Source organism: Tursiops truncatus, chromosome 21, assembly GCF_011762595.2.
Source record: "Tursiops truncatus isolate mTurTru1 chromosome 21, mTurTru1.mat.Y, whole genome shotgun sequence".
Lineage (NCBI taxonomy): Eukaryota > Metazoa > Chordata > Mammalia > Artiodactyla > Delphinidae > Tursiops > Tursiops truncatus.
This window is the reverse complement of record NC_047054.1, coordinates 32637899-32663162: the sequence shown is the minus strand read 5'-3', so window position 1 is coordinate 32663162 and position 25264 is coordinate 32637899. Positions and strand designations below refer to the sequence as shown.

At 51.5% G+C, this 25264-nt stretch overlaps 1 protein-coding gene across 4 annotated transcripts; it reads left to right on the top strand.

Annotated features, from left to right (window-relative positions):
• The first annotated feature begins 1281 nt into the window (after nt 1–1281).
• PLAT (plasminogen activator, tissue type) lies at nt 1282–25165 on the top strand. 4 transcript variants are annotated; one of them, XM_033848795.2, is made up of 16 exons: nt 1282–1438; nt 1961–2057; nt 12752–12847; nt 13894–13942; nt 14994–15041; nt 15569–15706; nt 16062–16172; nt 16484–16658; nt 17327–17418; nt 18611–18785; nt 19225–19310; nt 20177–20372; nt 20465–20601; nt 20739–20879; nt 21741–21907; nt 24320–25165. In XM_033848795.2, exons 3-16 carry the CDS (start codon nt 12776–12778, stop codon nt 24476–24478), a joined length of 1746 nt encoding a protein of 581 aa, XP_033704686.1. In that variant the 5' UTR covers nt 1282–1438; nt 1961–2057; nt 12752–12775; the 3' UTR covers nt 24479–25165. The 4 variants fall into 4 exon arrangements, with proteins under 4 accessions (XP_033704686.1, XP_033704685.1, XP_033704687.1 ...); XM_033848794.2 differs by having other exon boundaries at nt 1852–2057; XM_033848796.2 differs by lacking the exon at nt 14994–15041 and having other exon boundaries at nt 1283–1438; nt 1852–2057.
• The last annotated feature ends 99 nt before the right edge of the window (nt 25166–25264 follow it).

The window sequence follows — 25264 nt, the reverse complement described above, 5'->3', positions numbered from 1 at the left end:
GAAAGAGAAAAACACTCTCATGCTAATAGAAACACAAAGGCCCGTTCCTAGGACCAGGATATTAACTGGTCTGAGTCATTTGGTTGTGTTTCAAAAAAGCTCCGGGGGGCACCTGCTAGTGACCAGAAAACTCTCTCCTTTCAATCCACAGCTCTTGGTCCACCTCAAGACCCCATACGTACTATTCCATTGTATATATGTACTAAGGGATCATGTTACTAAAGGTGAAATTGCAGGCACCCTGGCAGGGGTGGGGGCAGAATGGGGGGGAGGACTCTCCCTACCCCCTCTTTAATCACATCCTGCCCCTCATCCCCTCCCCAGTAGGGTCTCTGCCCTGGCTTTCTGAGCCCTTACCCAGACTGCTGTCTCTATGTGATCTAAGCATTTAAATGGAATCATTCATCCTCTACAGGAGCCCAAATTAAAGTCCTATTACCACCTCCCTTCCACCCTGCTGAATAGAAATGGAAAAAAAAAAAAAAAAAAACCCTCCAGGCATCATCATGGCAAAGCATGTAACAGGAAAGTAGACCGTCTCGAGGCACAGCCCCTTCCCACCGCTGCAGCTTATCCGATGCTTGTCTGCAGATAATGCTTATGCGCAGCCAGTGTACCTGACTCGGTCCCCCATCTCCCCTTTCCTGTAACAGCCATTGGCGGACCTATTCCGTACTTTTATACGGACCTATTCCGTACTTTTATCAGCCATTGGCGGATAAAAGTACGGAAAAACAGTTCAACATTGTCCACGACTGACTTATTGTCCCACCGTTCAAGCGGCTTTCATCACTTGACGAATATGAGCATAGTTAGGACCGGAATACAGGACAGCCGGCCAGTCACCCCACGCTTTCCTCATCCAGCCTCCTGCGCCCTCTCTGGCATCCTTTCTCTTACTTCTCTCTCACCATAATGGTGCCTGGTGCTGGCTAGACATCGACATGACACATGCCACCGACTGCACCCTGGGATGTGCCAGGGATCTCGTGTGCAGTGTCTCTCTCTAATCCATATATGACCTCAGATGCGAAAGTTCAGCGTAATTGAAAAACTTGACTGAGGTCACATCTCTCATTCCTGATAGAGCTGATTCAAGCATCGCACTTTCCCCTACACGGTGCCCTCTTATTTATGAGTCCTCTGCAAGGGGTTACCGAGCCCAACGGGGGCATTTACATTTAAGAACAAACTCCAGAACACTGAAAAGCTTCCCCGCTGTCGGGGGTGGGGGGGGGAGGGGTGGAATTTCCGGCGTGCGCAGCCACGTTTAGGCAGAGCGTCGGCTCAGCGCCCCAACCTGTATCCACAGCCCAGCTGGAGAGCTCGGGAGCCGAAAAGACCTCAGCGACCACGGATTCACTTTACAGAATGATTTCCCCCAAGATGACAGACCTGGGGAGTGGCTGATTCCAGGCTGCGGCACTTTCCACTGCAGGTGAGGAGGTGTAACCCACCCACCTGTTACCTGTGTCCCCTCCTGTGTCCCCACCCGCCAGGTGCTCCAGCTCTGGCATTTCCTCTGCCCGGAGGGCGGCCGGTCCACCAGTCTAGCCGTTCCGACCTCTTGTGTCCGGAGCGGCAGAGTTACTGCTGGAGATTCCAGAAGAACCCTGTCCCCTCCGCGTGTGTTTGTTTAGAATTGTAAACGCCTGTTTTCCCAGTGGGGGTCTTAGAGCTAGCAGATCCTCAGGGTCCCTTTAGGAGTTCGAGACTCGGATTCTTCAGGTCCCGTCCAACTCCCAAATTGCTATGATTCAAAGATCAGAACCGTGAATAATCAGCCTGGCCTCAAGCCAGGATGGGCAGTGCTGCTTTCATGGAACTTCCTCCCCCTCTTTATATAAACAGGCCCGCCCCGGTTTGGCTCCTGTGGCGTTGTCCGCTAGGCATCCTCCCGCCACAGAGAAGCCCGCCCACCCGGAGCCACTGACCCCACCCCCTGCCTTGAAATTTAAAGGAGGCGGGAGCTGTGCAGGGGCAGCAGAGCCGAGGTCCTGCAGAGCCTGGGGCTGAAGAGGACGCTCTCGGAGGAGGGGAGAAGGCTCGCGGCGGTGGTAGGTTGGATTCTGTGCTTCTCTGTACCCCAACTTCTGTTCTCTCTCTTAAAAGTCTTTCTGAGCCGATGAAGGAATGTCTACACCGAAGGGCTGACTTTGTAATTCAGGCCAAAAGGGGATTAGCTAGAATCCTCGTCCAGGGGCAGATTTCTTTTTGAATGTGCATCTCGTTGGGATGGGCTGAAGTGTTTGCAGGGGCCAGGTCGTCAGGGGAAGAGAGAGGATAGAACGGTTGTGTTTCCTGGAGAGGAAATCTCTGCTTGCAAAGGGGAAAGAGAAAAGAATGATACAGAAATGCTCTGAATAGTCAATGGGCACACCTTATGACTCACGGGCAAGAAATGTGACATGGGCTGATGGGGTCAGAGCTGGGAGGGTCCCTGGGGGACGGGGTCTGAGCCCATGGGGAAACTGAGGCTGGGCTGGGCAGTGAGTGAGTTGCCCACAGAGGATTCACCGGGAGGGAAGTGCTGGGTGGGAGGGAAGTGCTGGGCGGGAGAAGTGGATGACAGTCCCAGGGAGGCCTCTGATCTCCCCCCTCGTCCCCCACCTCCAAGGCAGGTTTTTTGCCTGGAGTGCAAGGGGTGGGGCTGTTGGAGGACTTTTCGATTACAGGGGAAAATAACAGCAGTGTCTTCTATTCCCAGAGCACTCTGCAGGGACCGTAGGAGGCTCTCTAGGCTTTCAGTGCTATTATCTTTATTTTCTTAACCTCCCAAGGAGGGAGGGTAGGAGGGCAAAGGGAAAGGAAGGAACTCTCAGGTAACTGAGGACAAACTCAAGCCCAAAGCCGTGTGGTAGTGATGACTGATGTGGATAGCAATGGTGGTCTCCTGCAGCAGCTGGTGGATGACAGAAAAAAATTACGTGTGTGTGTGTGTGTGTGTGTGTATATGTGTGCAATCCCATGAAGAAATTCTGAAACACAACCGTTAAGTGGAATTCCCTCAAAAGGACTTCCTAGCAATTCTTGCCAGTGGACAGGAGACTCATCCTGGGATCTAGACACTGACTGGTCCAGAATCAATAGATGACGGTCAGACTGCGCTGCCGGGTAAGTGCTTCCTGTGAGAGCAAAGCCAGATGGGGCACACAGGAGAGACGCCGTGAATATTGAAATAGAAATAGCTCCATCCTACCCATCAACTGATTCCACCTAAAACATTCTCAGAGACACCAGCCTTGAATCGCTCTTGTCACGAGCAGGTGACAGGCTGCTCTCTGCCTGAATGGCGCAGTCTCTGTGCAGACTCTCCAGGACCGTCTCAGTTTATTTTGTGGATCCCCATATGAGAGTCTCCCAGTGATGCTGCTGCTCTCAGGTGCTTCTGCACCAGCCTGGAAAAGTTCCTGCTTCGAGGGGAAGATAAATGATCCCGTTACTAGTTTTTGCTCACGGAGGCGGAACTCTTGCACCTGGGGACCTAGCATGTTGGTGAGCAGAGCTGGTGATCAGTATATTTCAAATGATTGTAACAAGCAACCCAGCCACACCCCTGGTGGTGTGACTTGAAGCCACCATCACCATGTAAGGCTTTTGTAAATGGGTAGCCAGCACCACAGAGCATCTGGGGAAGGTACAGCCCAGGTGGGGTCTGTCACTAATCCACCCACAGGAGTTCCTCTGGTCCTGGAGTTTTACAGCAGTGTAAGGGGCCCTTTGGCTAGATGATCATTTGGGAGGAGCAGCGCTGGCTTTAGATCTTCCGAAGCTTCCAGAGCTTGGGCAGGTTATTTGGATCAGAGGTTGAGGTGGCAGCATGATTCATGGCATTAATAGTGGGCTTAGTTCTGGTCAAAATTCAAAATCCACGTGCTTCTCTGAATACCGAGTATCTGGCGGGGAGGGAACATTTGGGTTTTGAGCTAAAGTGTTCAGTTTTGATGACTCTTTGGCATCTGCAGTCTCAGAGTAAAATTCCTATTTTCTATGAGTGATTTTCCGCTCTGTTCTGATAAGATGGCCATCAATGAGTGACCAGAATATTCTGTCCATTCCTTCTCTGGGCCATTTGCTTTGCACAGAGAAAAATTCTGTCGCTAGTTTCAGGTGGTAAACCTCACCCCAGTCAACCAGCTCACAAAACCAAGTGGTGAGTCTCCAGTGAAGCCAGATAAAAAGCGAGGATGCTTTAGACTCACGGAAAGTTCCAGCTAGAAAGAATCCTCCAGACCGTCTGCCCTGGCGCAACCCCAAGTCCAGCTGCGTGGTCTCCTGCTATTGGCTTAGGTGTCTACTTACATATAAGGACAGCACATTCTCTTAGTGAGATTTTGTGCATTTTACATTCCACTTTCCTTCCTGGGAAAAAGACTTCTGTAGAAGGGTGTAGAGGGAAAGATAAGCCTTTTGATCGCCTGAAAGTTAAGACCTCTGAGGAAGGGAAAAGGAACCAGGTGCCGAGTCCATAGCAGGCATTTCATAAACAGTTTTTGAAGGCACGACTCAGGCAAGCTCTGGTTCTGATCGTGATTCCCCAGGAAGTGCTAGCGGCTGTTCTTCCTGTGGAACTGATACAGTCAAGGGTCCTTAGCAGCTGCCCACACCGTCCACACCAATGGCCATGATCTGGAAGGTGAGTCTTGGCCGTGGGCTCAGCTGAGTTGCACAGGAGGGCTACGTGACGCTCCTGATACATGCACAGTGGCTTGGAGAGGTTTGGCCTGATTCCACCTGGAGCCTCTGACAGACCACTTCAAGGTCAGGCTGAACCCAGATACTAGGAGATCTTTGTATTAAGAGCCTTTTTTGTTTCTTATAGAGTCACAAGGATTCCTTTAACTTACAATTAGACATTAGGGAATCCAAGTTGAACTCCTCCCCCAAGGCCCCTACATCCCTAGGACTCTCGGGCTTTCCAAACCACACTTCCTCCTAGGGACACCCTCCAAGGGAGAGCCTGGGGTGTGTGACTCAGACTCCTTTGCCCAAAGAAAGGTGTCCGTGCTGGAGATTAAGAGGCTCTGGCTGCCTGCTGCCACTACCCGGGGCCCCAAACATTGGGCCCGTCTTGGGCCAGCGACACCTCTCCAGTGCCTGGCTCACTCCTGCCTTTGTTCGACAAACAGCTTATGTAGTGTCCATTCCAGAAAGCCCACTTCGACCAGCGCCCACCTCAACAAGGGTGACCTGCATCCCCTCCTTCACATCCCAGCAGGACCCCTTCTTCCTCTGTGTGCCCACCTTCCACCCACCCGACCCCTGCATGTCACAGCGCCGATCTGTGGGGTGTGCCTGTCTAGTTACTCGTCTGTCCCCTTCCTAGACTATGAGGTTTTGTGGATGGAGCGCGTGTGTCTTTATACCGCAGAGCCCGTGCCTGGTGCATGGTTGGTGCTCAGGTTACACAGAGTAAATCACCTGTGAATTCAGGAAGAGAGGAAACCAGAATGAGCCAGGGCTCGGGTCAAGGTGGATGGGATGGGGGATCGGATGGCACCCAGGAGGCTCCCAGGCCCCTTGGTTAGAGGCCTCTAACGGGGGGAGGCGGGGAGGGGCTCGGCAGGACGCTAAACCCGGTATCCTACTATGAATAATGTAGAACAGAAAGCCCACCAATGACTGGTCTCTGCTGGTTATTCACATGTGGTCACAAAAGAGGAATTTGTTTTATTTTGCAGCAAGAGCCAGTGTCTGCCACCTGGGCTGCAGAGGGAAAGGGGAGATCTGGTTTTGTTTTGTTTTGTTTTCTGAGAAGCTCCAGTTTCCTTATTTTTCTTGCCTAGTGTCTCTGGTTTTCAAACATTTGCATGGTCTGCATCAGACAGCCCTTATCAGTACTGAGGGCCTGACCTTCCAGCTGCCTCACCGCGAACTCCACCTTCCTCTCAGAGGCCAGAGTGGCCCTGGCGTGTGTGGTGTAAGTAGGCCTGGGAAAGGTGAACAAAAAAACAGATTGAAAATCGGATAAAAGACATCACCCCATGATCCAGGAAATAAGGGCTCCAGTTAATACTGATCTGTGCACATAGCTGAAGGGCATGAAACTTGACTTCAGTCGTAAAGAATCCAGTTACAGGTTATCGCAAGATCTCCAGATAATGTAGGAGACAGGACTCGGTATTAACACTTGAACTTGATGATGACCCCATAGAACTTGGCTTCCCTTCTAGTCAACGTTCCAAGCAGAAGCTGTGAACTTTGGCGCTCCCCCGTCCAAAGGGCGCTCCTGGCAGTAAGTATTGTACAGTTAATTGCTGTGCGCAGGCCAGCAACTGGGGGCTTTACCTGCTTCTTCGCTAATTGTCATCACAGTGGGGCAGGGTGGAAAGGACTAGCCCATTAGAAAACCAGGAACCACATACAGCCTGTAAGCGGTGGTTAGAGTTTGAACTAAGGCCCCAGAGGCTATGCTCCCAGCATTCCAGCCAGCGGCTCCTCTCCACAGCAACTCTGAGCACATTAACAACACGACAGTCCAGCATCAGGACCCAGTAAGAGTCGTGGAAAGAGCGACTGTTGGGTTTTCGGTAGAACCAGGTGTCTTGAGACCCTACTCCTCCCTTTACAAGACGTGTCACGTCAGAGCAAGTTCCTTATACTTTTTTGAAGTTCAATTCTCTCATCCACAAACATGAGATAACAATATTGACTTAAATGATTCAATGGATGCCTGGCAGGGGGTCACAGCTCCCGTACCAGATGAGTAAGTGGCGTTCATCCACACGCATTTCTCAAAAATGTGCTATCACAGTCACTTTCATGTGAGCCTCATAAAATGTGGACGGAGTTCCGCATGTGGCAATACAAGGAAAGCCCCTGCTAATTTTCTCCTGATTTACCTGTGTTGAAATCTGGAAGGAGACTGAAGGAGTATCAAATGATTGCGTATTTCATTCCTTGTAGTGATGCTTGCTTTAGGGAGAGGAAGGAACAGGCAAAACGAGCTCATTGCTGAACAAGATTCTCCCTTAGATTATCGTTCGATTGCAGGTTTGTTGAGATTCAGACTTGGGGATGACATGTCCTTGCACTGACTCGCGAAGTTAGCTTTGCCAGCTGAACCTTCTGTTTTCTTTGCAAGGGTCTAAGTTTATAAGGAAAGGATTTCTTTTGTTTTTACTGTACAGGAGGCAAGATGGACTTCTATTTTCCTAGACCCACAGCTGCACTCCCTGAGTTCCTCCAGATAAGCAGGGTTACCCGGCAGACGGTGGAGAGGGGCGGCAGTGGCAATGCTCAGGACAGATTGTTCTGAGTATGTTGATGTCGTATAAAACTTGGACACAGGTCATGTGCCTATATTTTGAAGATGCTTTGCAGGGAATTCTGCCCTGAGTAACAGTGGAGATGGGAGTGGATGGGAGGTGCCAGGAGAGGATTTTTATCCTACTTACCTCACTGGAATCAATCCAATTAGATAAGAAACAGACTCCTCTCTTTTTCCTTAGCTATAAAGAGTTCTGTTCCGGAAGAGATTACTTTTTTTAAAAAAATTACTTTTTAAAAAAAATTTTATTGGAGTCTAGTTGATTTACGGTGTTGTGCTAGTTTCGGGTGTCCAGCACAGTGATTCAGTTTATATATATATATATATATATATATATATATACACACATTCTTTTTCAGATTCTTTTCCCATATAGGTTATTATAGAATATTGAATAGAGTTCCCTGTGCTATACAGTAGGTCCTTATTAGTTATCTATTGATATTTTATATATAGTAGTGTGTGTATGCTGATCCCAAGCTCCTAATTTTTCCCTCCCCCCTCCACGTTTCCCCTTTGGTAACCTTAAATTTGTTTTCAAAATCTGTGAGTATGTTTCTGTTTCGTAAATACGTTCATTTATCTCATTATTTAAAATTAGATTCCACATATAAGTGATACCATATGGTATCTGTCTTTCGCTGTCTGACTTACTTCACTCAGTATGATCACCTCTAGGGAAAAGCTAAGAGTTGCTTCTGTGCTGGCAGTTTTGGGAAATGGTTTTTACTCTGAGAGCATGAGCTCTATAAAAAGCAAGACCTGTATAGGTGGGACCAGAGCTACCAAGCTAACGGCTCCGGCCCCGGGCTCTGACGCTGGTCCAGACACAGGTGTGCTTTTGTGGGAGCTCAACCCCCTTTCCAAAGCCGGCTTCTTCCTCCCATCTCACTTCATCTCTTGCCCTGACGTAGCGACATGCCTTTGCTGTTCCAAGGCGTTCTGACCTACCGTTTCTTTTCTGATTTGTTGGCATCCCTCCTGGCATGCTGGTTGCCCGGGGCGGGAGGAGGGGAGGGCAGGGCGGGGAAGCTGTTGTTTGTCTTAAGGTCCTGAGTCATTTTGGAGTATTGGTGTCCTTGGAGACTGACTTTCTCTTACTCAGATTTCCAGAGAGAAGCTTTGCAAAGCAATAACATCCCAAGAATCCTCTTTACCAAAGATTAAGGTAGCAAACCTTGCACACTGGTGCAAAATTTGATAACAGTTTCAGTTTACCTTCATCTTTCCCTTGCAATTTCCACGGGCCTCCAGCTTGCTCACGTTTCTGCCTTTTTCTTGCTGCCAAAAGTAGACACTGCAAGTCCTCAAGTTCTTTAACTTCCGGGCAATTGCACTGTTCGTACCTAGAATCACAGAACTCGATTGATTGACTGCATTGGTCCAGACCTTTATTGCAGGTCACGTTATGGGACGTGGTTGAGTGTTTCCATGAAAGTACTTATCCGCACGTATAAATGTTTCACAGGTCACACGGCGTCTGTTCTCACAATAGAAACCACAGAATGTCAGCCCTGGAGGAAGCCTTGAGAGTCTAGCCCTCTTGGTTTTGCATCCCTGGGAGCAGATTTGATGTCTCAAAATATAGATGCTTTTTGGAAGGGCAGCACATTAATTTTTATGCAGTCACACCATTTGCGAATGAGCGTATCTGTTCTTTTCCTAAGAGCAGAAATTTCTAGGGGCAGGTGGACAGAACGGGTCATTGCAAAGGACAGTGAAAGACCCTGAGGACAAGCCTCCACGGCATTTCCCCAGACCCTTCCTCTGGCTGTCCTGCTGCCATTCCCATGGCCTCGCCCCACCCAGACTCTAGCCGTTACAAACTGCTGCCCATCAATCAGCATTCCCCGTGTCACCACTGCAGAAAGGAACCCTGTGCTCCTGGCTGGCGTGATTAGTTTCCCAGCCACAGTGGCACCCTCAGCTCCTGGAGACTAACCCTCCTCCCTGGTTACCACACCATTGTTCTTCCCTGGAGCAGTCATCATTCACAGTTGTTCAGAGGTCAGAGAACAGAGTCACTTTGTCTCTGCAGCCAAGCAGGATCCAGCACCGCTTCTAGGCAGGTCGGGGGTCGCCCTGGAGGCAGAGGTTGCAGGCTGGTCCCACACAAGGATGCCCGCCAGCTCAGCCCGCGAATCCAGGCCACGCTTTAGTTGCCACGTGTCCTGATGTTTCTAATTTGCACAGATTCTTTGTCAACTTGCCAAGCTCTGCATCTACTGAACTCCATCCCCTGAGAGGGTGCCTCTTGCAAATCTACAAAACTCGACTTTATGTGCCCGGGGGAGCTGCCAGGGCTGGGGCTTTGGGAGCGTGGAGACCACGGGCCTTAGAATCATTCCATACTCCCCGCCATACAGTGATGCTTCCAGTGACTCAGGGATTCTAGTCCCAAAAAAGTCTGTCATTCTCATGGTCTTCTTTTTACTTGTCTTTCCTCCATTCTTCCCTCCCTCCCTCCCTCCCTCCCTCCCTCCTTCCCTCCTTCCCTCCTTCCTTCCTTCCTTCTTTCCTTCCTTTCTCCTCTTACTTCCTTACTTTTTTAGTTCTTTGATTCTGGGAAACTATTAAATACAGCAAAAGGAAAGGAGCACAGAAAAAATTACAAGTCTTGTATTTATAAAATGAACCTCCAAAGGACTTCTTATGCTTATTCCTCAAATCCCCCACTCCTACTGGCCTCACATGGGCAACCGACGCCTCTCCCTTTGGTGGGAGCTTGCGGTCCAGGGCTGAGGTCCGCCCTGGCATGGACCCCAGGGTCCTGGGTCCGGTCTGCTTTGCTGGGGTCACTTGTTCTTTGTCCAGGCACTGCCCCCAGACCTCCACACCCCCTGCCATCTCTACAAGGCAAAACCAGGACACAGTTTTCCTCCTTCCCTCTCACTCCCTTGTCTTGGGAAGGCACTGCTTGTCTGCAGGCGGGATGACTCATTTCTTTGTCATCCTCTCACCCCACTTGGCCCGTCCAGCTGCTTCCATCCCCTTTGTGCAGTGAGGATAGAGACATCATGTGATTTGTGTGAGGCTCTTAGGCACTAGATCAGCTCCAGGCCCAGCAAGGCCAAACGAAGCAGAGGACTGATAAGGACTGATAGAAGAGAGACAGGCTCCAACTGTCCCAGAGCAGAAGAAAAAATACACTCCTTCTGCTGATTCTTTAGCTGCAAAGGGGTCTGAGGCCATGCAGCTGTTGGAGCCTTTACACTCAGCCCTCAGTGCATCCCTCCCCCCAGCTGGCTCCCCTTCCCCCATTTGTCCAGGGAATGCAAATGTCTTAATGCTCCACTTGGCACTTTGCCATTTTCCAGCATCTAGGCTTGTGCTCCACTTAGGATGACCTTGAGTTCTTGAAATTACATGGTAACTTGACGGGCATCCACCGCGTATGAGGGGAATGAACTTGCTGGAAGCCCTGGCTGGTTGGCAGGCGAGATGAAGAATCAAGTTCCCTGTTCGCGGGCTCGTTCATTGTTTGATTCAGAATTTGCTCGTCAAGTCCTGAGAGGGCAGAGCTCTCCCATCGCCAAGGCTTGGCTGAGATAATGCAGCTGGGACAACCTATAAACGTGAAAAATGATTAACGGCAGGAAGAGAGAGGGGGAATGTGTTTAAGAAGACCTATTTTAAAAGGTTGTAAGTACTGGGTTAAAATTAAGAAGGGAAATTGAAGAGGAATTTGGGGAAATTTTGACAAAGGGGAAATTCGAGGAACACTGAGCAAGAAATTCTGGAATGATCGCCTGTGATCAGAAGACTCCCCCGTGGGCTCCTGTTCGGATGCCCTTGACCCCCTAGTTCTTCCTTCTGAAACTGCCTGGAACCAGTGTGTCGCAGCAAGCTTCCTGCAATGAGGGAGAAATGGGCCCCCAAGAAGCGCACACCACCCTGCCCTGCCCGGGACGGGGCCCTGGGCAGCCGGATTGGAACAAAGACCCAGATCCTGGCTTCCTTCTGTTTCCTTCGCAGTAGGGGAGGGGTGTGCTGGCTGGCAGGACGCCCTCTGAGCCTGAGGAAACTCTCTGCCCAGACTGTCCGGCCCCCTCCCCGCCCCCCCACAGCTCCGTGCCCTCCTCTGCCTGTCGCCAGCGTCCTGGAAGGTCACTGGGGCACAGAGCATCTCCCACCATCTCCCTCTATGTTTTCATCCTCGCTCTGAAGGGAGCTTGTGGTTGAGGGAACAGCACCTCCGACAGGAAGGGAGCCCGAGCCAGCGCCAGGGTCAAAGTCCCGGACGTCTCTGAATCCGAGGGACCCTTCAGATGCTTGGGATGAGGGGGAGGGATGGGACCCAGAGTTGTTGTGACTGAGGGGAAGTGAGTCAAGGGAAGAAAAGCCCTGATTTAATTCTTGCGGACGAGGGAGTGAGTGGAGCTGCCAGACCACAAAATAACACCCCAAGCGACCAACCCACTTCGGGCTGCTGAGGGTGAGGGCCCCGGGGCAAGGCACACGGAACCAAGGATGTGGGTCCAGGAAGATCTGAGTCTGATGACCAAACCAGATGTCTCCCCTCCTTTCTGCAAATCTGCACTTCACGGGCCCCGTCTATCAAAGAGAGGCTGGTTTCCCGATGGAGCCGGGGGGCTGGGGGGCAGTTGGGGGCGGGAGACTTTCCTTTGTTGGACAAGGAGGCGTGGACGCTCTAAGTGGAAGAGCTCAGGCCGTCTGAGGCAGGCTGGCTCTGAGCTGTGCCAGCCACACAATTCCTACGGTTTCCTCTAAAAATGTCAGAGCTGAGACATCAGTCAACCCCAGGGCAGCAGCTGGGCCCATCTAGTCAACCCCAGGGCAGCAGCTCACTTCAAGGGAAACCAGACCAGCACCCCGAGGCCCCAGGCTGCCAAGAAGTGCCAGAGGTGGTCTCAGCCTTCAGCCCACAGAAATGTCTGGGCAAGATCACCTTCCAGCAAGCCATGCCCATCATCAGATGGATGGATAAACAAGATGTGGTCCATGCAGATGGTGGCATATTATCCAGCCTTAAAAAGGAAGGAAATTCTGACCCATGCTACGATACGGATGGCCCTTGAGAGCATTATGCCCAGTGAAATAAGTCAGACCCAAAAGGACAAACACTATATAAGCCCATTTATATGAGGTACCTGGAATGGTCATAGTGAGTAGGATGGTGGTTGCCAGGGGAACGGGGAATTCGGGTTTCCCCGGTACAGAGCTTCAGTTTGGGAAGATGACAGTTTGGAGGTGGACGGTGGTGACGGCTGCACAACAATGTGAAGGAACTTAATGCCGCTGAACTTACACTCAGAAACGGTTAAAATGGTAAATTTTGTTATGTGTATTTTACCACAATAAAAAAGGTATACGGTAAGAAGACACCATCCTTCAGACACTTGCCGTGGCCTCTCCTGCCGTGGGCGCCGACGCTGGGGGGGACCGGCAGACTCCTGCACTTCGCTCTCCTCTTGGTCCTGTCACATCACACGGTTAAGGTTTCTTCCCCTCTTCTTCCAGAATTTAAGGGACACTGAGGAAACGATGAACGCAGTGAAGAGAGAGATCTTGTGTGTGCTGCTGCTCTGTGGAGCTGTCTTCAGTTCACCCAGCCAGGTGGGTGTGCCCTCCTGTCTGTGCCAGCACACACCTGGACACACACCTGGACACACACCTGGACACACTCCCCTTGGTGGACGGTGCTCGGGATCCAGGCTTCCAGCGGAACCCTAGGCACTCGTTCTGACTTGAGTAAACACTGCCTCTCGATGCCTTCTTTGGGGCTGTTTTTTTGTTTGTTTTTTTGCAGTACGCGGGCCTCTCACTGTTGTGGCCTCTCCCGTGGCGGAGCACAGGCTCCGGACGCGCAGGCTCAGCGGCCATGGCTCACGGGCCCAGCCGCTCCGCGGCATGTGGGATCCTCCCGGACCGGGGCACGAACCCGTGTTCCCTGCATCGGCAGGCAGACTCTCAACCACTGCGCCACCAGGGAAGCCCTTTGGGGCTGTTTTTAAAGGATGTGTCTGAATGAATCCATAAAGTATTTATAAAAGACAGTACAGGCGCTGTGAGCCGTGGAAGCAGGCGAGCTGCCCGTGCACTGTGTACTATCTACTTGGGATGGAAACTACACAACACACGTGCTCTCTGCAGATGCCTGGCAGCTCAGGGCATCATTCAGGCCACGTGAGCGATGCCCGCACAGCAGGATTTTAGAGAAGGGAGAGTTGGGGCAGCTATTTGGAGGAGATGGGATTGCAGGGGCCGGGGTGGTGCATGCAACCCCACTAACCCACATGTGCCTATTTTAATTTAAAATTAATTAAAGTTAAATAAAATTTAAAATTCACTTCAGTCACACCACCACATTTGAAGTGCTCAGTCGTCACATGTGACCAGTGGCTACTGCATCGCACGGCCTGGATGTTAAACATTTCCATCATTCAGAAAGTCCTTTTGCACAGGACTAGTCTAGAAGGGGGGAAAGAATTAGACAGGAAGGCAGGTGATGGACATTCCACCTGGGCCCATTATCTGAGGGGGATACTCTGGGCAGGTGGCCTCTGATTGGTGGGTTGATGGTGGTCTTCTGGTTTGACCACCCTTATTCCTAAGACACCCAGCATGTGCTGACTCGTCCTCTGCCCCTGGTTTCTTTGCAGGAAATCCACAGGCGACTCAGGAGAGGAGCCAGATCGCACAGAGGTGGAGGTGAGATGTCACTGGGGTGGAGGCAAGTCAGGCTCAAGGTCAGGGTCAGGGTCAGGGTGCTTTAGGCTCCAGGGGGGATTTTTTTCCACGTGACCTGCTTACTCAAAATCCGTGAAGGTGAGACTCTGCTAAGATGCTTTTGTCCTGTCTCGCCATTCACACAGGCTCTGAGGGGACAGGAACAGGTGCTCAAGGGGTCAGGAACAGGTCCTCAAGGGGTCAGGATGCCTGGGAGTCGCTCGCTGCTGGGAGCCTGCAAGCCCAGTGGCACAAAGGAAAACGGATTAGAATATTACACAGATGAGAACAGAGCCCAGAGAGATGGAATGACTTGCCCAGGGTCACACAGCCGCCGGGCCGCACGGTCCTGGTTGTCCAGGGCCTTTCCCTGGGCTGTGATCCCCACCGCCTCCCACTCCATTCAGCATCTTTGTTAACTAGCTTCTCTGTGTCTCTGTTTCTTCGGTTGGTAACTCAGGGATGACTAACCTGGGTTGCTTCACGAAGTGTTGTGGGAAGACCATCTCTGTGAGGCCGTGTCTAGAGTTGAGACTAGAAACCCAAGGAACGTTCCCACTAGGATCCCAAGAATTAAACATGCTCACAGCCCAATTGTCTTGACGCTGATCTAAAGAGCTGCAGGCCCCGCTGCAGGTCCCAGATGGTCCCTCCTCCCTCATGACCTACCTCTCTGGGGGCTGGAAGGCTCTGCAACACCCATTTAAGGTGGAAGTTTCCCCAGAGTGAGTCACAGCTTAACTCTCACTGCTTCCGCGGTCGGATAGCACAGTGCTTCCTGCAAACGTACCCTGGCCTTAACGGCCCTCTAAAGGAACAGCAGTATTGTTGACAGTGAACGTGTGTCACCGCTTCAATTCATTAAAAGTTAAAGATGTTTTAAGTTTGCATTCTGGGTTGCAAACGGAGAGAGAGAAAAAGGGAAAGTGTATTAATGGGAGTACTTCAACTATTTTCATTATACCAAAGTACTAATGGAAGTAGCAACTTTTCTGCACAGACTAAAATGTCAATTTTCTTTGTTTGGGACCAGAAATGCATCATCTCAGTGTGGTAATGCTAATGTGGATCAAAAATTCTGGTAGGCAATTGCGTACACGTGCATATTTTTGATGAATTAAAATGAAAAATTAGAGTATTACCTAATAAATGTGTTTTGATAGACAAACTCTTTCAAAACAAGGGCCCATCAGAGGAAAAACAATAAAAGGGGTCTTTTTTATTGTTTTTCATAAGTGTATTTCATATTTCATTGAAACTAAAATAAGGAAATAGTAGAAATACACCATTATATTCTATTATATATTTCAAGAAAATAACTGATTTTCATAGGAAATTGAATGTAAAAATCACACAGTCATATGGAATGGAAAGTAATATTGGCACTGCCCCTAATAAACTGAATCTGAAATTGTTTTTGAAAACTGAAAGGGGTCTTTGGTGACCAAATATCGGGTATTTGTTGTCTTCTGGCTGAGAGCAAGGAAGGAATAAAGGGCAGATTGTCCCAAAAGTGAGCAGGATTGCCGGGGGTGGGGGTTGGGGTGGGGGTGGCGTCAGTTTGGGGTGAGTCGGGCCCTAAAGAGGCCGGCCTGTCTGTCGTTACAGTGACCTGCAGAGACGAGAAAACACAGATGACGTACCTGCAACATGAGTCCTGGCTGCGGCCCCTGCTCAGGGGCAACAGGGTGGAGCACTGCTGGTGCAACGGTGGCCGGGCCCAGTGCCACTCGGTGCCCGTCAACAGTACGTGTCCACCCAAGCCAGGCTGTGAGCCTCGAGTCCAGTCTCACGGCCCCAGCCCTGTCCGTCACGGTCCCGGGCCTGTCTACCCTTCAAATGGGGCTGCAGGCACGCTCTGCCCTAGGCCAAGGTGAAGGTGCCGAGCTGAAAGCATGAGGCCGTGAGCCTCAGTTTGCTCATCTGCAAAATGGGAGAACAGTCGTTCAGACTTCGTGGTCGGCTGTGAGGAGTCAACGAGTTCGTTTTTGTGGAGTGCTCAGAATCGTGTGTGCATGTAGACAGCACGCTTCAACTTTGACTCATATCTTCTTGGGCTGCTTGGAAAGTAATTAGGGGTTCCCTTGCTTCCACTTGACAGGTTGCAGCACACCTCGGTGCTTCAACAGGGGGACATGTTGGCAGGCCCTCTATTCCTCAGAGTTTGTCTGCCAGTGCCCTGAAGGGTTCATTGGGAAACGCTGCGAAATAGGTGAGTGATAGGTGGGTGGCTGTGAGACAGGGACCCACCAGGGTGAAATCCCACCTGCAAACCTACCCAGAAAGGAAAGCAAGTGTGCAGTGACGGGGGAAGGATCGGGGTGGGATGGGATGGGTCATCCGAGGGTGGTTAGGGCCTCGGGCACAAATCTGGAGGCTGGCGTGGTCCCCGTCAGCGGGGTGACCCAGTCACCCAAGCAGCTCAGCAGCTACTGCCTCAGTGGTTTGAGGTGAGACCCCCTTTGGAAACTAAAGGAAAGGAGGATTCACATGGGAGGTGTTGTGTGTCCTGTTTCCCCTCAGATGCCAGTGCCACATGCTACCAGGACCAGGGCATCACCTACAGGGGCACGTGGAGCACAGCGGAGAGCGGGGCCGAGTGCGTCAACTGGAACAGCAGCAGCCTGGCCATGAAGCCCTACAGTGGGCGCAGGCCTGATGCCCTCAGGCTGGGCCTCGGGAATCACAACTACTGCAGGTGAGAGGGCCGCCTTCCCCGCCCTGGAGGGTCTTCTCTGCTGAGAAGCTGCCACAGTCGGGGAAAGACCTGCGTCAACTCTGTCAGGGTTTCCAGAGAGGTTACAGGAGATGTGTATACATAAAGAGATTTATTTTAAGGAGTTGGCTCACGTGTTTGTGGGAGCTGGTAGGTCTGGAATCTGTAGGCGGGCTCCCCAAGCTGGAAGCTCAGACACGAGTCGATACTGCAGTCCTGAGACAGAACTTCTTCTCAGCTTTTGCTCTTAGTGCCTTCAACTGCTTAGATGCAGCCCACCCACACTATGGAGGAGAATCTCCTTTACTTAAAGTCTGCTGACTGCAGATGTGAACCACATTGACCCAGCCCTTCCCAGCACCACCTAGGTTGGCGTTTGATCAAACAACGGGGCGCAGTAGCCAAGTTAGCCCATAAAGCTCACCATCACGGTGCCCCCCTTGTCAGCGTGGCAGCCACGTGCACCTCTGTAAACCACGCTTAATTTCCAAATAAAGACGATTACAAGGTCATACCTCCTCCCAACACGATCTGACTCTCCTGTGTACAACAAACACGTGTAACTCTATCCCCGGAGGAGGTGCAGAGCCCTTGGCCCGAGAGGCGGGCCTCACTCTTCACCTCCCCTGGCCTTCCTGGCTGATTTTCAGAAACCCAGACCAAGACTTAAAGCCCTGGTGCTACATCTTCAAGGCAGGGAAGTACGTCTCCGAGTTCTGCAGCACGCCAGCCTGCGGCAAGGGTAAGTGCCGCTTCCCCATGGCCTCTGTAGCCTCACGGGGTGCGGGAAGGGTCTGGGGACAGCGCTGACGGTCCTTCTGCGAACGAGGAAACAAAGGACTGGGCTGGTAGCTAATCATTTCGGTGTCAGAGGGAAGGAAGTCAAGAGGCTTAGGTCCTCGCCCAAGCTTGGCATCTAACTAGCTGTTTGACCTTGAGCTGATCTCTGCACAGCTCTGACCCTCTGTTTCCTCATCAACAGAGAAGATGGGGCTGTATCGGTGATTTCCAGTCCCTTTGAGAAGGCATGGAGGTTCTCTCTTTTTTGATTAATGGACCTGTTTCTCAAGATTTCTCTCTGTCTCTGTAAAGACTTTTAATGTGAGAAAATTTCCCAGATTGAAAAAACAGTTACAAAAAGGTACTGTGAATTCAGTGGTGCTTTCACAGATGATGATGTTATTTATCACAATAGTAGAGAAAATGTGTTTTAAAGTTCTAAATATACATTTACAAAAATTGTGTACATTCAGGCTACAGGTGACGCTGATGTTCCTGCGAATTTAAGAACTCTTTAGAGTAACTCTAAAGCCTCCTCCCCACCCTCCAGCTCGGGTATGAATTGGGAGTCACTGGTCCCGATGACCTTGAAGGTCCCTTGTCACTGTGCCCTCTGTGCCTGGTAGTATACTTTGTCAGTTTCATGTGGGGAGAAAAGAGGGTAAAATGGGACAAATATGCAGCATTTGAAGGTTCATACTCTCCCTTCCTTCCCAAGTCCAACAAATCCTTCAGGTCCCTAGCGGACAATATCTGAGAAAACTGGGTCTGCCCACGTGTCCCCCCATTGAAGCACCCAGGTTCCCAGCAGCCTGTCAAGTATACACAAGGAAGCCCCTAATTGCTTTCCAAGCAGCTCCAGGAATAATCCCCGCTAGCTGAACTCAGCACCCTTTCCTGCCGAACCTGAATATCCCTCAGGGTCTCTCTTAACACAGCCATCAAGGAAGCCACAGCCCATGATGGAGGCTGGCACCGGATGGAAGCCACTTACCACCCGTGTGAAAGGGCTTGAAGGACAGAAGAAGGGTGGTGGGCTGCCGGCCGTGGGCGTCCCAGGCCGGCAGCTCTGCTTTAGGCCCTGCTGCAAACCCCACTTGCCTGCTTTAGCATTTAAGTGGCTTTGTTTCAGTTTGAGATTTCCTGTGTTCCAGAAAAAGATGGGGACTGCTACCAGGGGAAAGGGCTGGCTTACCGCGGCACCCGCAGCCTCACCACGTCTGGGGCCTCCTGCCTCCCGTGGAGTTCCATGATCCTGATGGGCAAGATTAACACCGCCTGGAAGAGCAACGCGCAGGCCCTGGGCCTGGGCAAGCACAATCACTGCCGGTGCGCAGCTCAGGGTCCGGGGCGTCTGCGCAGAGGGCGGGGTTGGACCGGGATGGGAGGGGTCTGATGCTGAAAGTTACATGAAAGACCCAGCGGGTGGGAGGGAACCATGGATGTGACCCAGCCCAACCTATTCATTTGCACGTGTCGTGAAAAGGAACGTCCTCCAGTTTCTTGACCCAAATCCCATGTTAGAGGGTCTGTCCTCATCTGTGCTGTCCTCACGTGGCCCCTTTGTTCCATCCTAAGAGTCTTCTAGCACAGCTGGGAGATGAAGACGTAATGTTAATGACAGAAGAAAAAAGTTACAGTCATTTCCCTCTGGTGGGGCCTGCGGCTGAGCCCAGCACGGGGCTCAGGGTCCTCCTTCCCAGCTGGGCAGCCTTCCCCTCTTCCCTGGCTTGTGATGTGATTGGAAACCTTCCCTCCTTATGACTAGGAACCCAGATGGGGACGCCCAGCCTTGGTGCCACGTGCTGAAGGATGGCCAGCTGACGTGGGAGTATTGCGACGTGCCCCAGTGTGGTAAGGCCAGCTGTGGCCACCTCCCCGTGCCCAGCCTCATTCCTGACCGTGTCCTCTGCCGCTTCCCGTGTCTTCCAGGCTGCTCTCCCACCTTCTCCCAGAGCCCAGTTAACAGAGGGTGGACGGGGTTACCCAGAGTGGGTGGAGACCTAGAGAAATGCAAGTTGGCACGCTTTGCTAAAAAATGAAACTTTAGAAATCATCTGAGAACCGATTGTTATTACTCGGTCCCTGTGAACACGCAGATCAGCCAGACTGTTCCTCAGGGCACATAGAGTTTAACTGGGCAGGTAAGACATAAACTACCAGCGAACTCACGACCAAGGTCACGCACGGCGCATCCTCAGCGGGCAGTACCAGTGGGCTGGCAGTATTAGGAAAACTTCGTGAGGGGGCAGGCTGTCCCGTGGGCCTGGAAGGATAGGTACGGCTGAGTCGATGGGAGAGCAATGGGGTAGACATTCCCCAGGAAGAAGCTGCAATGCCTCATTATTTCTTAAGCCAGGAAGTGGCTGCAGGAAAAAAGTAGAGGTAACAAAGCATCGCAGAAAGACCCCTGGCTACGGAGTCAGGTCGGGGTTCTAATCCAGGTGCCGTTGTGACCTCGGCGAAAAGGTCCCAGCCTCTCTGAGGCTGGGTGCTGTGAGGGTTAAGGATAGTGTCTGTACAGTGCTTAGCTCGTCCTGGATACTCAGCACACGCAGGCTGTGGATTGATTGCCGTGGAGATGGCTCCAACCCTCTGTACAGCCTGCAGAAGTGCATCGGGGGTAGAAACCCGGGTTCCCAGTCAAGACACCAGGATGGGGCTCAGGGACCTCGCCCAGGCCCACAGGTCTGACCCCGGCTCTGCCCTTCCCTCCCCAGTCACCTGTGGCCTGAGACAGTACAAGCAGCCCCAGCTCCGCATCAAAGGAGGCCTCTTCGCGGACATCACCTCCCACCCGTGGCAGGCCGCCATCTTCGTCAGGAACAGGAGGTCCCCAGGAGAGCGGTTTCTGTGTGGGGGGGTCCTGATCAGCTCCTGCTGGGTGCTGTCGGCCGCCCACTGCTTCCAGGAGAGGTAGGAATGAGAACCCGGCGCCCCCGCCTCCTCTCTAAGGCCTTAGACCAGGCCCATTAGAGAAGAGCATCCTCGAGCTGTCTCTCCATCAGGTATCCTCCCAACCATCTCAAGGTGGTCCTGGGCAGGACGTACCGGCTGGTCCCTGGAAAGGAAGAGCAGACGTTTGAAGTAGAAAAATACATCGTCCATAAGGAATTCGATGATGACACTTACAACAATGACATAGGTAAGATGTCTGGCTCTCCCTGGTGCCGCGGGAACTCCAGACCCACACGCATGCAATCCCACCTCCTCCCCCCAGACCCCCGCCCCCTCCCTCCTCTCCCCTGAAATCCTCGCTCTCTTCCTCGCCCCGCCTCCCAGCGCTGCTGCAGCTGAAATCGGACTCACTGACCTGCGCCCTGGAGAGCAACGCCGTCCGCACCGTCTGCCTCCCAGACGCCGGCCTGCAGCTGCCAGACTGGACAGAGTGCGAGCTGTCTGGCTACGGGAAGCACGAGGCCTGTGAGTGGGAGGACATCTCGGCCCCATTCTGCCCATCTGGGGGTGGACCGGAGCACATGTGCTGACCAGAGAGAGGAAAAAGTAGCCCCATGAGTTTCCACCCTCGGGACAGGCACCGCCGCCGTGACTGTGACCGTGAGGGCAAGTTCCTGCCTAGCGAGGCCCCAGCGTCTGCCCTCCCAGCCTCACAGGGTGGCCGTGCAGGTCAAGAGGGGTCTGAGCAGCACAAGGGTTTTAAGAGCCTAAGATTTCAAGGAGGTTCTGATAAGAAGTGGAGTGAGCTTAGTTAAGGGTGGGGTGCCTGGACTCTGCCGTCGGGTAGCCCTGAGTTCAAATCCTTGCCCTGCACCTTGCAAGCAGTGTGATCCAGACATGGATTTTTATTTCATGATGCTCCAAGCCTCTGTTTACTCAGTGGCAAGAAAAGGATAGATTATGGGGTTTAAATGAGATATTAGGTTAAGCCAGTGGTTCTCAACTGGGGTGATCTTGCCCCTCAGGAAACACTTGGCGATGTCAGTTATTGTGACAACTCAGGATGGAGGTTTATACCAGCCTTTAGTGAGTAGAAGCCAAGGATACTGCCGACCATCTACAATGCACGGGACAGCCCCCTGCAAAAACATTCTCTGGCCCCAATGTCCCTCGTGCCGCTGTCGAGAAACCCTGGGTGAAACTCTATGAAACTGCTGTTTCTGTAGGTCAAAAGAAGAAAATATTGGCCATTTCATAGGATTCAACTTAATACGTGTAAAAGGTTGATAAATGTTAGCTCTTATTGGAAAGTTCGGCTTTCTCTTTCCAAAAGGTTTATAAATAACTTTCCCTAAAACCACAAGACGCCTTCCTCCTCTGTTTCAGCTTCTCCATTCTATTCCGAGCGCCTGAAGGAGGCCCATGTCAGGCTGTACCCATCCAGCCGCTGCACTTCCCAGTATTTGTTTAACAGGGCTGTCACCAACAACATGCTGTGTGCCGGAGACACACGAAGCGGTGGGGACCAAGCAAACCTGCATGACGCCTGCCAGGTAAACACGAGCCTCTCTCCTCCCCTGAGCCTCCCCCTCCAAGGGCAGAAATGCTCCTTGGCCGACAGGTTCTTAACCAAGAAAAAAAGTGATAGCCAGAAAGCAGTGATTCATCTCAGTGAGGTGCTGGGGATCTAGACGAGGACCTCAGAGAATAAAGCAACTGGAGCAAGATCAAAGTCACCCAAACTCAGGGCTTCCCTGGTGGCGCAGTGGTTGAGAGTCCGCCTGCCGATGCAGGGGACACGGGTTCGTGCCCCGGTCCGGGAAGATCCCACATGCCGCGGAGCAGCTGGGCCCGTGAGCCACGGCCACTGAGCCTGCGCGTCTGGAGCCTGTGCTCCGCAACGGGAGGGGCCACAACAATGAGAGGCCCGCGTACCGCAAAAAAAAAAAAAAAAAGTCACCCAAACTCAAGAAATCTAAGCTGCAGAAAATTTCCCCAGTGTCTGCACCAGAACCACCACCTGGTACAGGATTTCCTCTAAGCCCAGGCAATTAAATACTATCAAAGTGATGGATAAAGCAACACAAATTAAGACATCTTTGTCTTCTGTGGGTGCTGGGGAACTGGAGTCCATTGTGTAGAGGGGGAAGTCGGAATGGCACCTTCCCGGGAAGTAGGACACAGATGATTTATGAGATAAGTTTTAGGAACTCAAGTTCAGCCCTCAGATGAGGGTTTTCCCCTGGGAAAGCACACTCTTTGGGGGTCTCTGTGTTAGCATCCCTATCAGAGGTAGTATGTACTTGTATTTCATGATAACTGGGTGTAAGACACAGACCAACCTGTGTACTTAGGACCTAAATAGAGCCAAGGAGCCGTCCATGCTGGGCTGTTTTCGTGCCCACAGTGTGCCGGGCTCCCCACTGAGGCTGGGGAGGAGGGGATAGAGACAGCAGGGCCGGGCTCTTGCACTGAGGACTGTAGGCTTAGTTCTCATGTGGAGACCACACCAGCATCCCCCCTGCTTGGCTCCTTGACAGCCTCTGGTCCCTCTCTGAAAGGTTTTTTCAGACACCTCCACCACCTAGCTCGACAGTCACAAAAGGTTCTCTGCAAGAGGAAACCGTGATCTATCAGCTAGTGTTACCCACAGGGTGCGTGGCCTCCTTAATCAATGGAAATTGATCAGAGGCCTGACAAGAAATTCAGGCAAGGCTTTACTGGGGACCCTGCAGCTGCAGGGGGAACCGAGAACAAACAACAGGTTCCCTTGCTTGCGTGCTCACTGAGGGGGGGAGAGCTGGTCCCTTATAGGAGGAGAGGGTAGGGTCGGGTCCAGGGGTTGGGCAGGAGGGGGTGCTTAGGTGGTCTGCCCACCCCTTAGGTGGTGTTTTGTGCAGGGGGCATGTGTAGTACCCCGCTTTTGCTCCCGGCTCTTCATAAGTGGCAACTGAGTTTTTTGGTCTTTTGTATCTTTTGTCTATAATTTGCCCCAGCTAATATGCACACAGCTATTTTTAGTCCCATACAGTTTCTTTGTATTTTGTTGCTCCAGCAGAGGTGTATCCAGCTGCAAGCATTGCAGCAAAGGGTCCCAGGTCCCAGCCTGTCTCACTAGCAGCAAGTTAAAAGCGAAACCAGAAATCATTTCGATTCAATATGACAACAGCTAACAATTACCAGGAGTTTTACTAAATGCCACACATTGTTCTCAGAGCTTTTCAAACTTTCTCTCAATTAATTCCCATAACCTTACAAGGGAGGCAGTATGATTTCTATTTTAGATTATTATTATTCAGTATCATTCAGGTAAGAATACTGAAGCCCAGTTAGACTGAGGCTGCACAGCTAGTAAGTGGTGGAGTTACAGCCTGGTGGGGACCTGAAATGTACAAGAAATGATCTCAATTCCGCTTTACCAGGTAGCTACAACCTGATTCTGTAAAGGCCCAAGGTCACGGAGATAAAATTTCCCTCCCCGAACTGAGCACTTTGAAGAATACATAGGAAGGGCTTCCCTGGTGGCGCAGTGGTTAAGAATCCGCTTGCCAATGCAGGGGACACAGGTTCAAGCCCTGGTCCGGGATGATCCCACATGCCGCAGAGCAACTAAGCCCATGCGCCACAACTACTGAACCTGTGCTCTAGAGCCCATGAGCCACATCTACTGAGCCCATGTGCCACAACTATTGAAGCCTGCATGCCTAGAGCCCATGCTCCGCAACACGAGAAGCTACTGCAGTGAGAGGCCCGCGCCCCGCAACGAAGAGTAGCCCCCGCTTGCTGCAGCTAGAGAGCCCATGCGCAGCAACAAAGACCCAACGCAGCCAAAATAAATAAAAGTAAAATAAATAAATTTATTTTAAAAAAAAAAGAGTACATAGGAACACTACAAGCATTCACCCTAACCTCCCCCCAAAGAGTCTGCATTTTTGCAAAGAGCTGACCTGTTCTCCCTTCTGCAGGGTGACTCGGGCGGCCCCCTGGTGTGTATGAAGGATGACCACATGATCCTGGTCGGCATCATCAGCTGGGGCCTCGGCTGTGGCCAGAAGGGCGTTCCGGGCGTGTACACCAAGGTTACTAATTACCTGGACTGGGTTCGGGACAACACACGACCATGACCAGGGGCACCGGTTCCCTGCATCACGGAGACCCTGTTTCTTTCACCTCCGAGGATGCACTGCAGCGGGGGCTTCTTCACGCAGCACAAGTCGGGGAGGATGGATTTCCATAGGTACTTTCCGTTTTGGAAGTTTTCGGGGCTTCAGGTCTGAAACATACTCTGTCAGATGGGAAGAGGGGTAAACGGCAGCCCCTCCTGGAATCCCAGTCCCCGAGGCAGAAGCCCACCTCCTCCGTCCACGTGAGCAGCTTTAGAAACGGGACCACAAAGGTGAAAGCGTGTCTCAGTAGGCAAAGATAACTGGATCCTTCAGGAAAGAAGGGTTAGAAATATTCTATTAGGAATAGAATGTCTATTTCTAGTCACAGGGAAGGCCAGCAGGAGCCTCCTCATAAGGGACGGGCTGGCTGGCCAGGTTACGTGCCTCAAATCCAGCCTTCAAATCAAGTGTCAGGGTTTCCCTTTCTCCGGCTATACCTCTTGGAAGGAATCCTGTTGTGTAGAGTGTACTTCTTTTTTCTTTATAAATTTCATCATAGGACAGGAGACATGTATCATTTTAATAACTAATAAACTAGGCTCTAGCATATTTATATCAGTTCATTTTTGTTTATACTGTTGGCACACCTGTATGATACTGTACTGGAATAATAAATTGATATATTTTTCACATATTTTCTACAAATCAGAGTGGAATCGTTCTGTTACATGCAGTATCCGACAGCTTTTATTCATGTTACTTGTGTCCACGTTCTTTGACTCGCTGGAAATATTTCCTTTCATT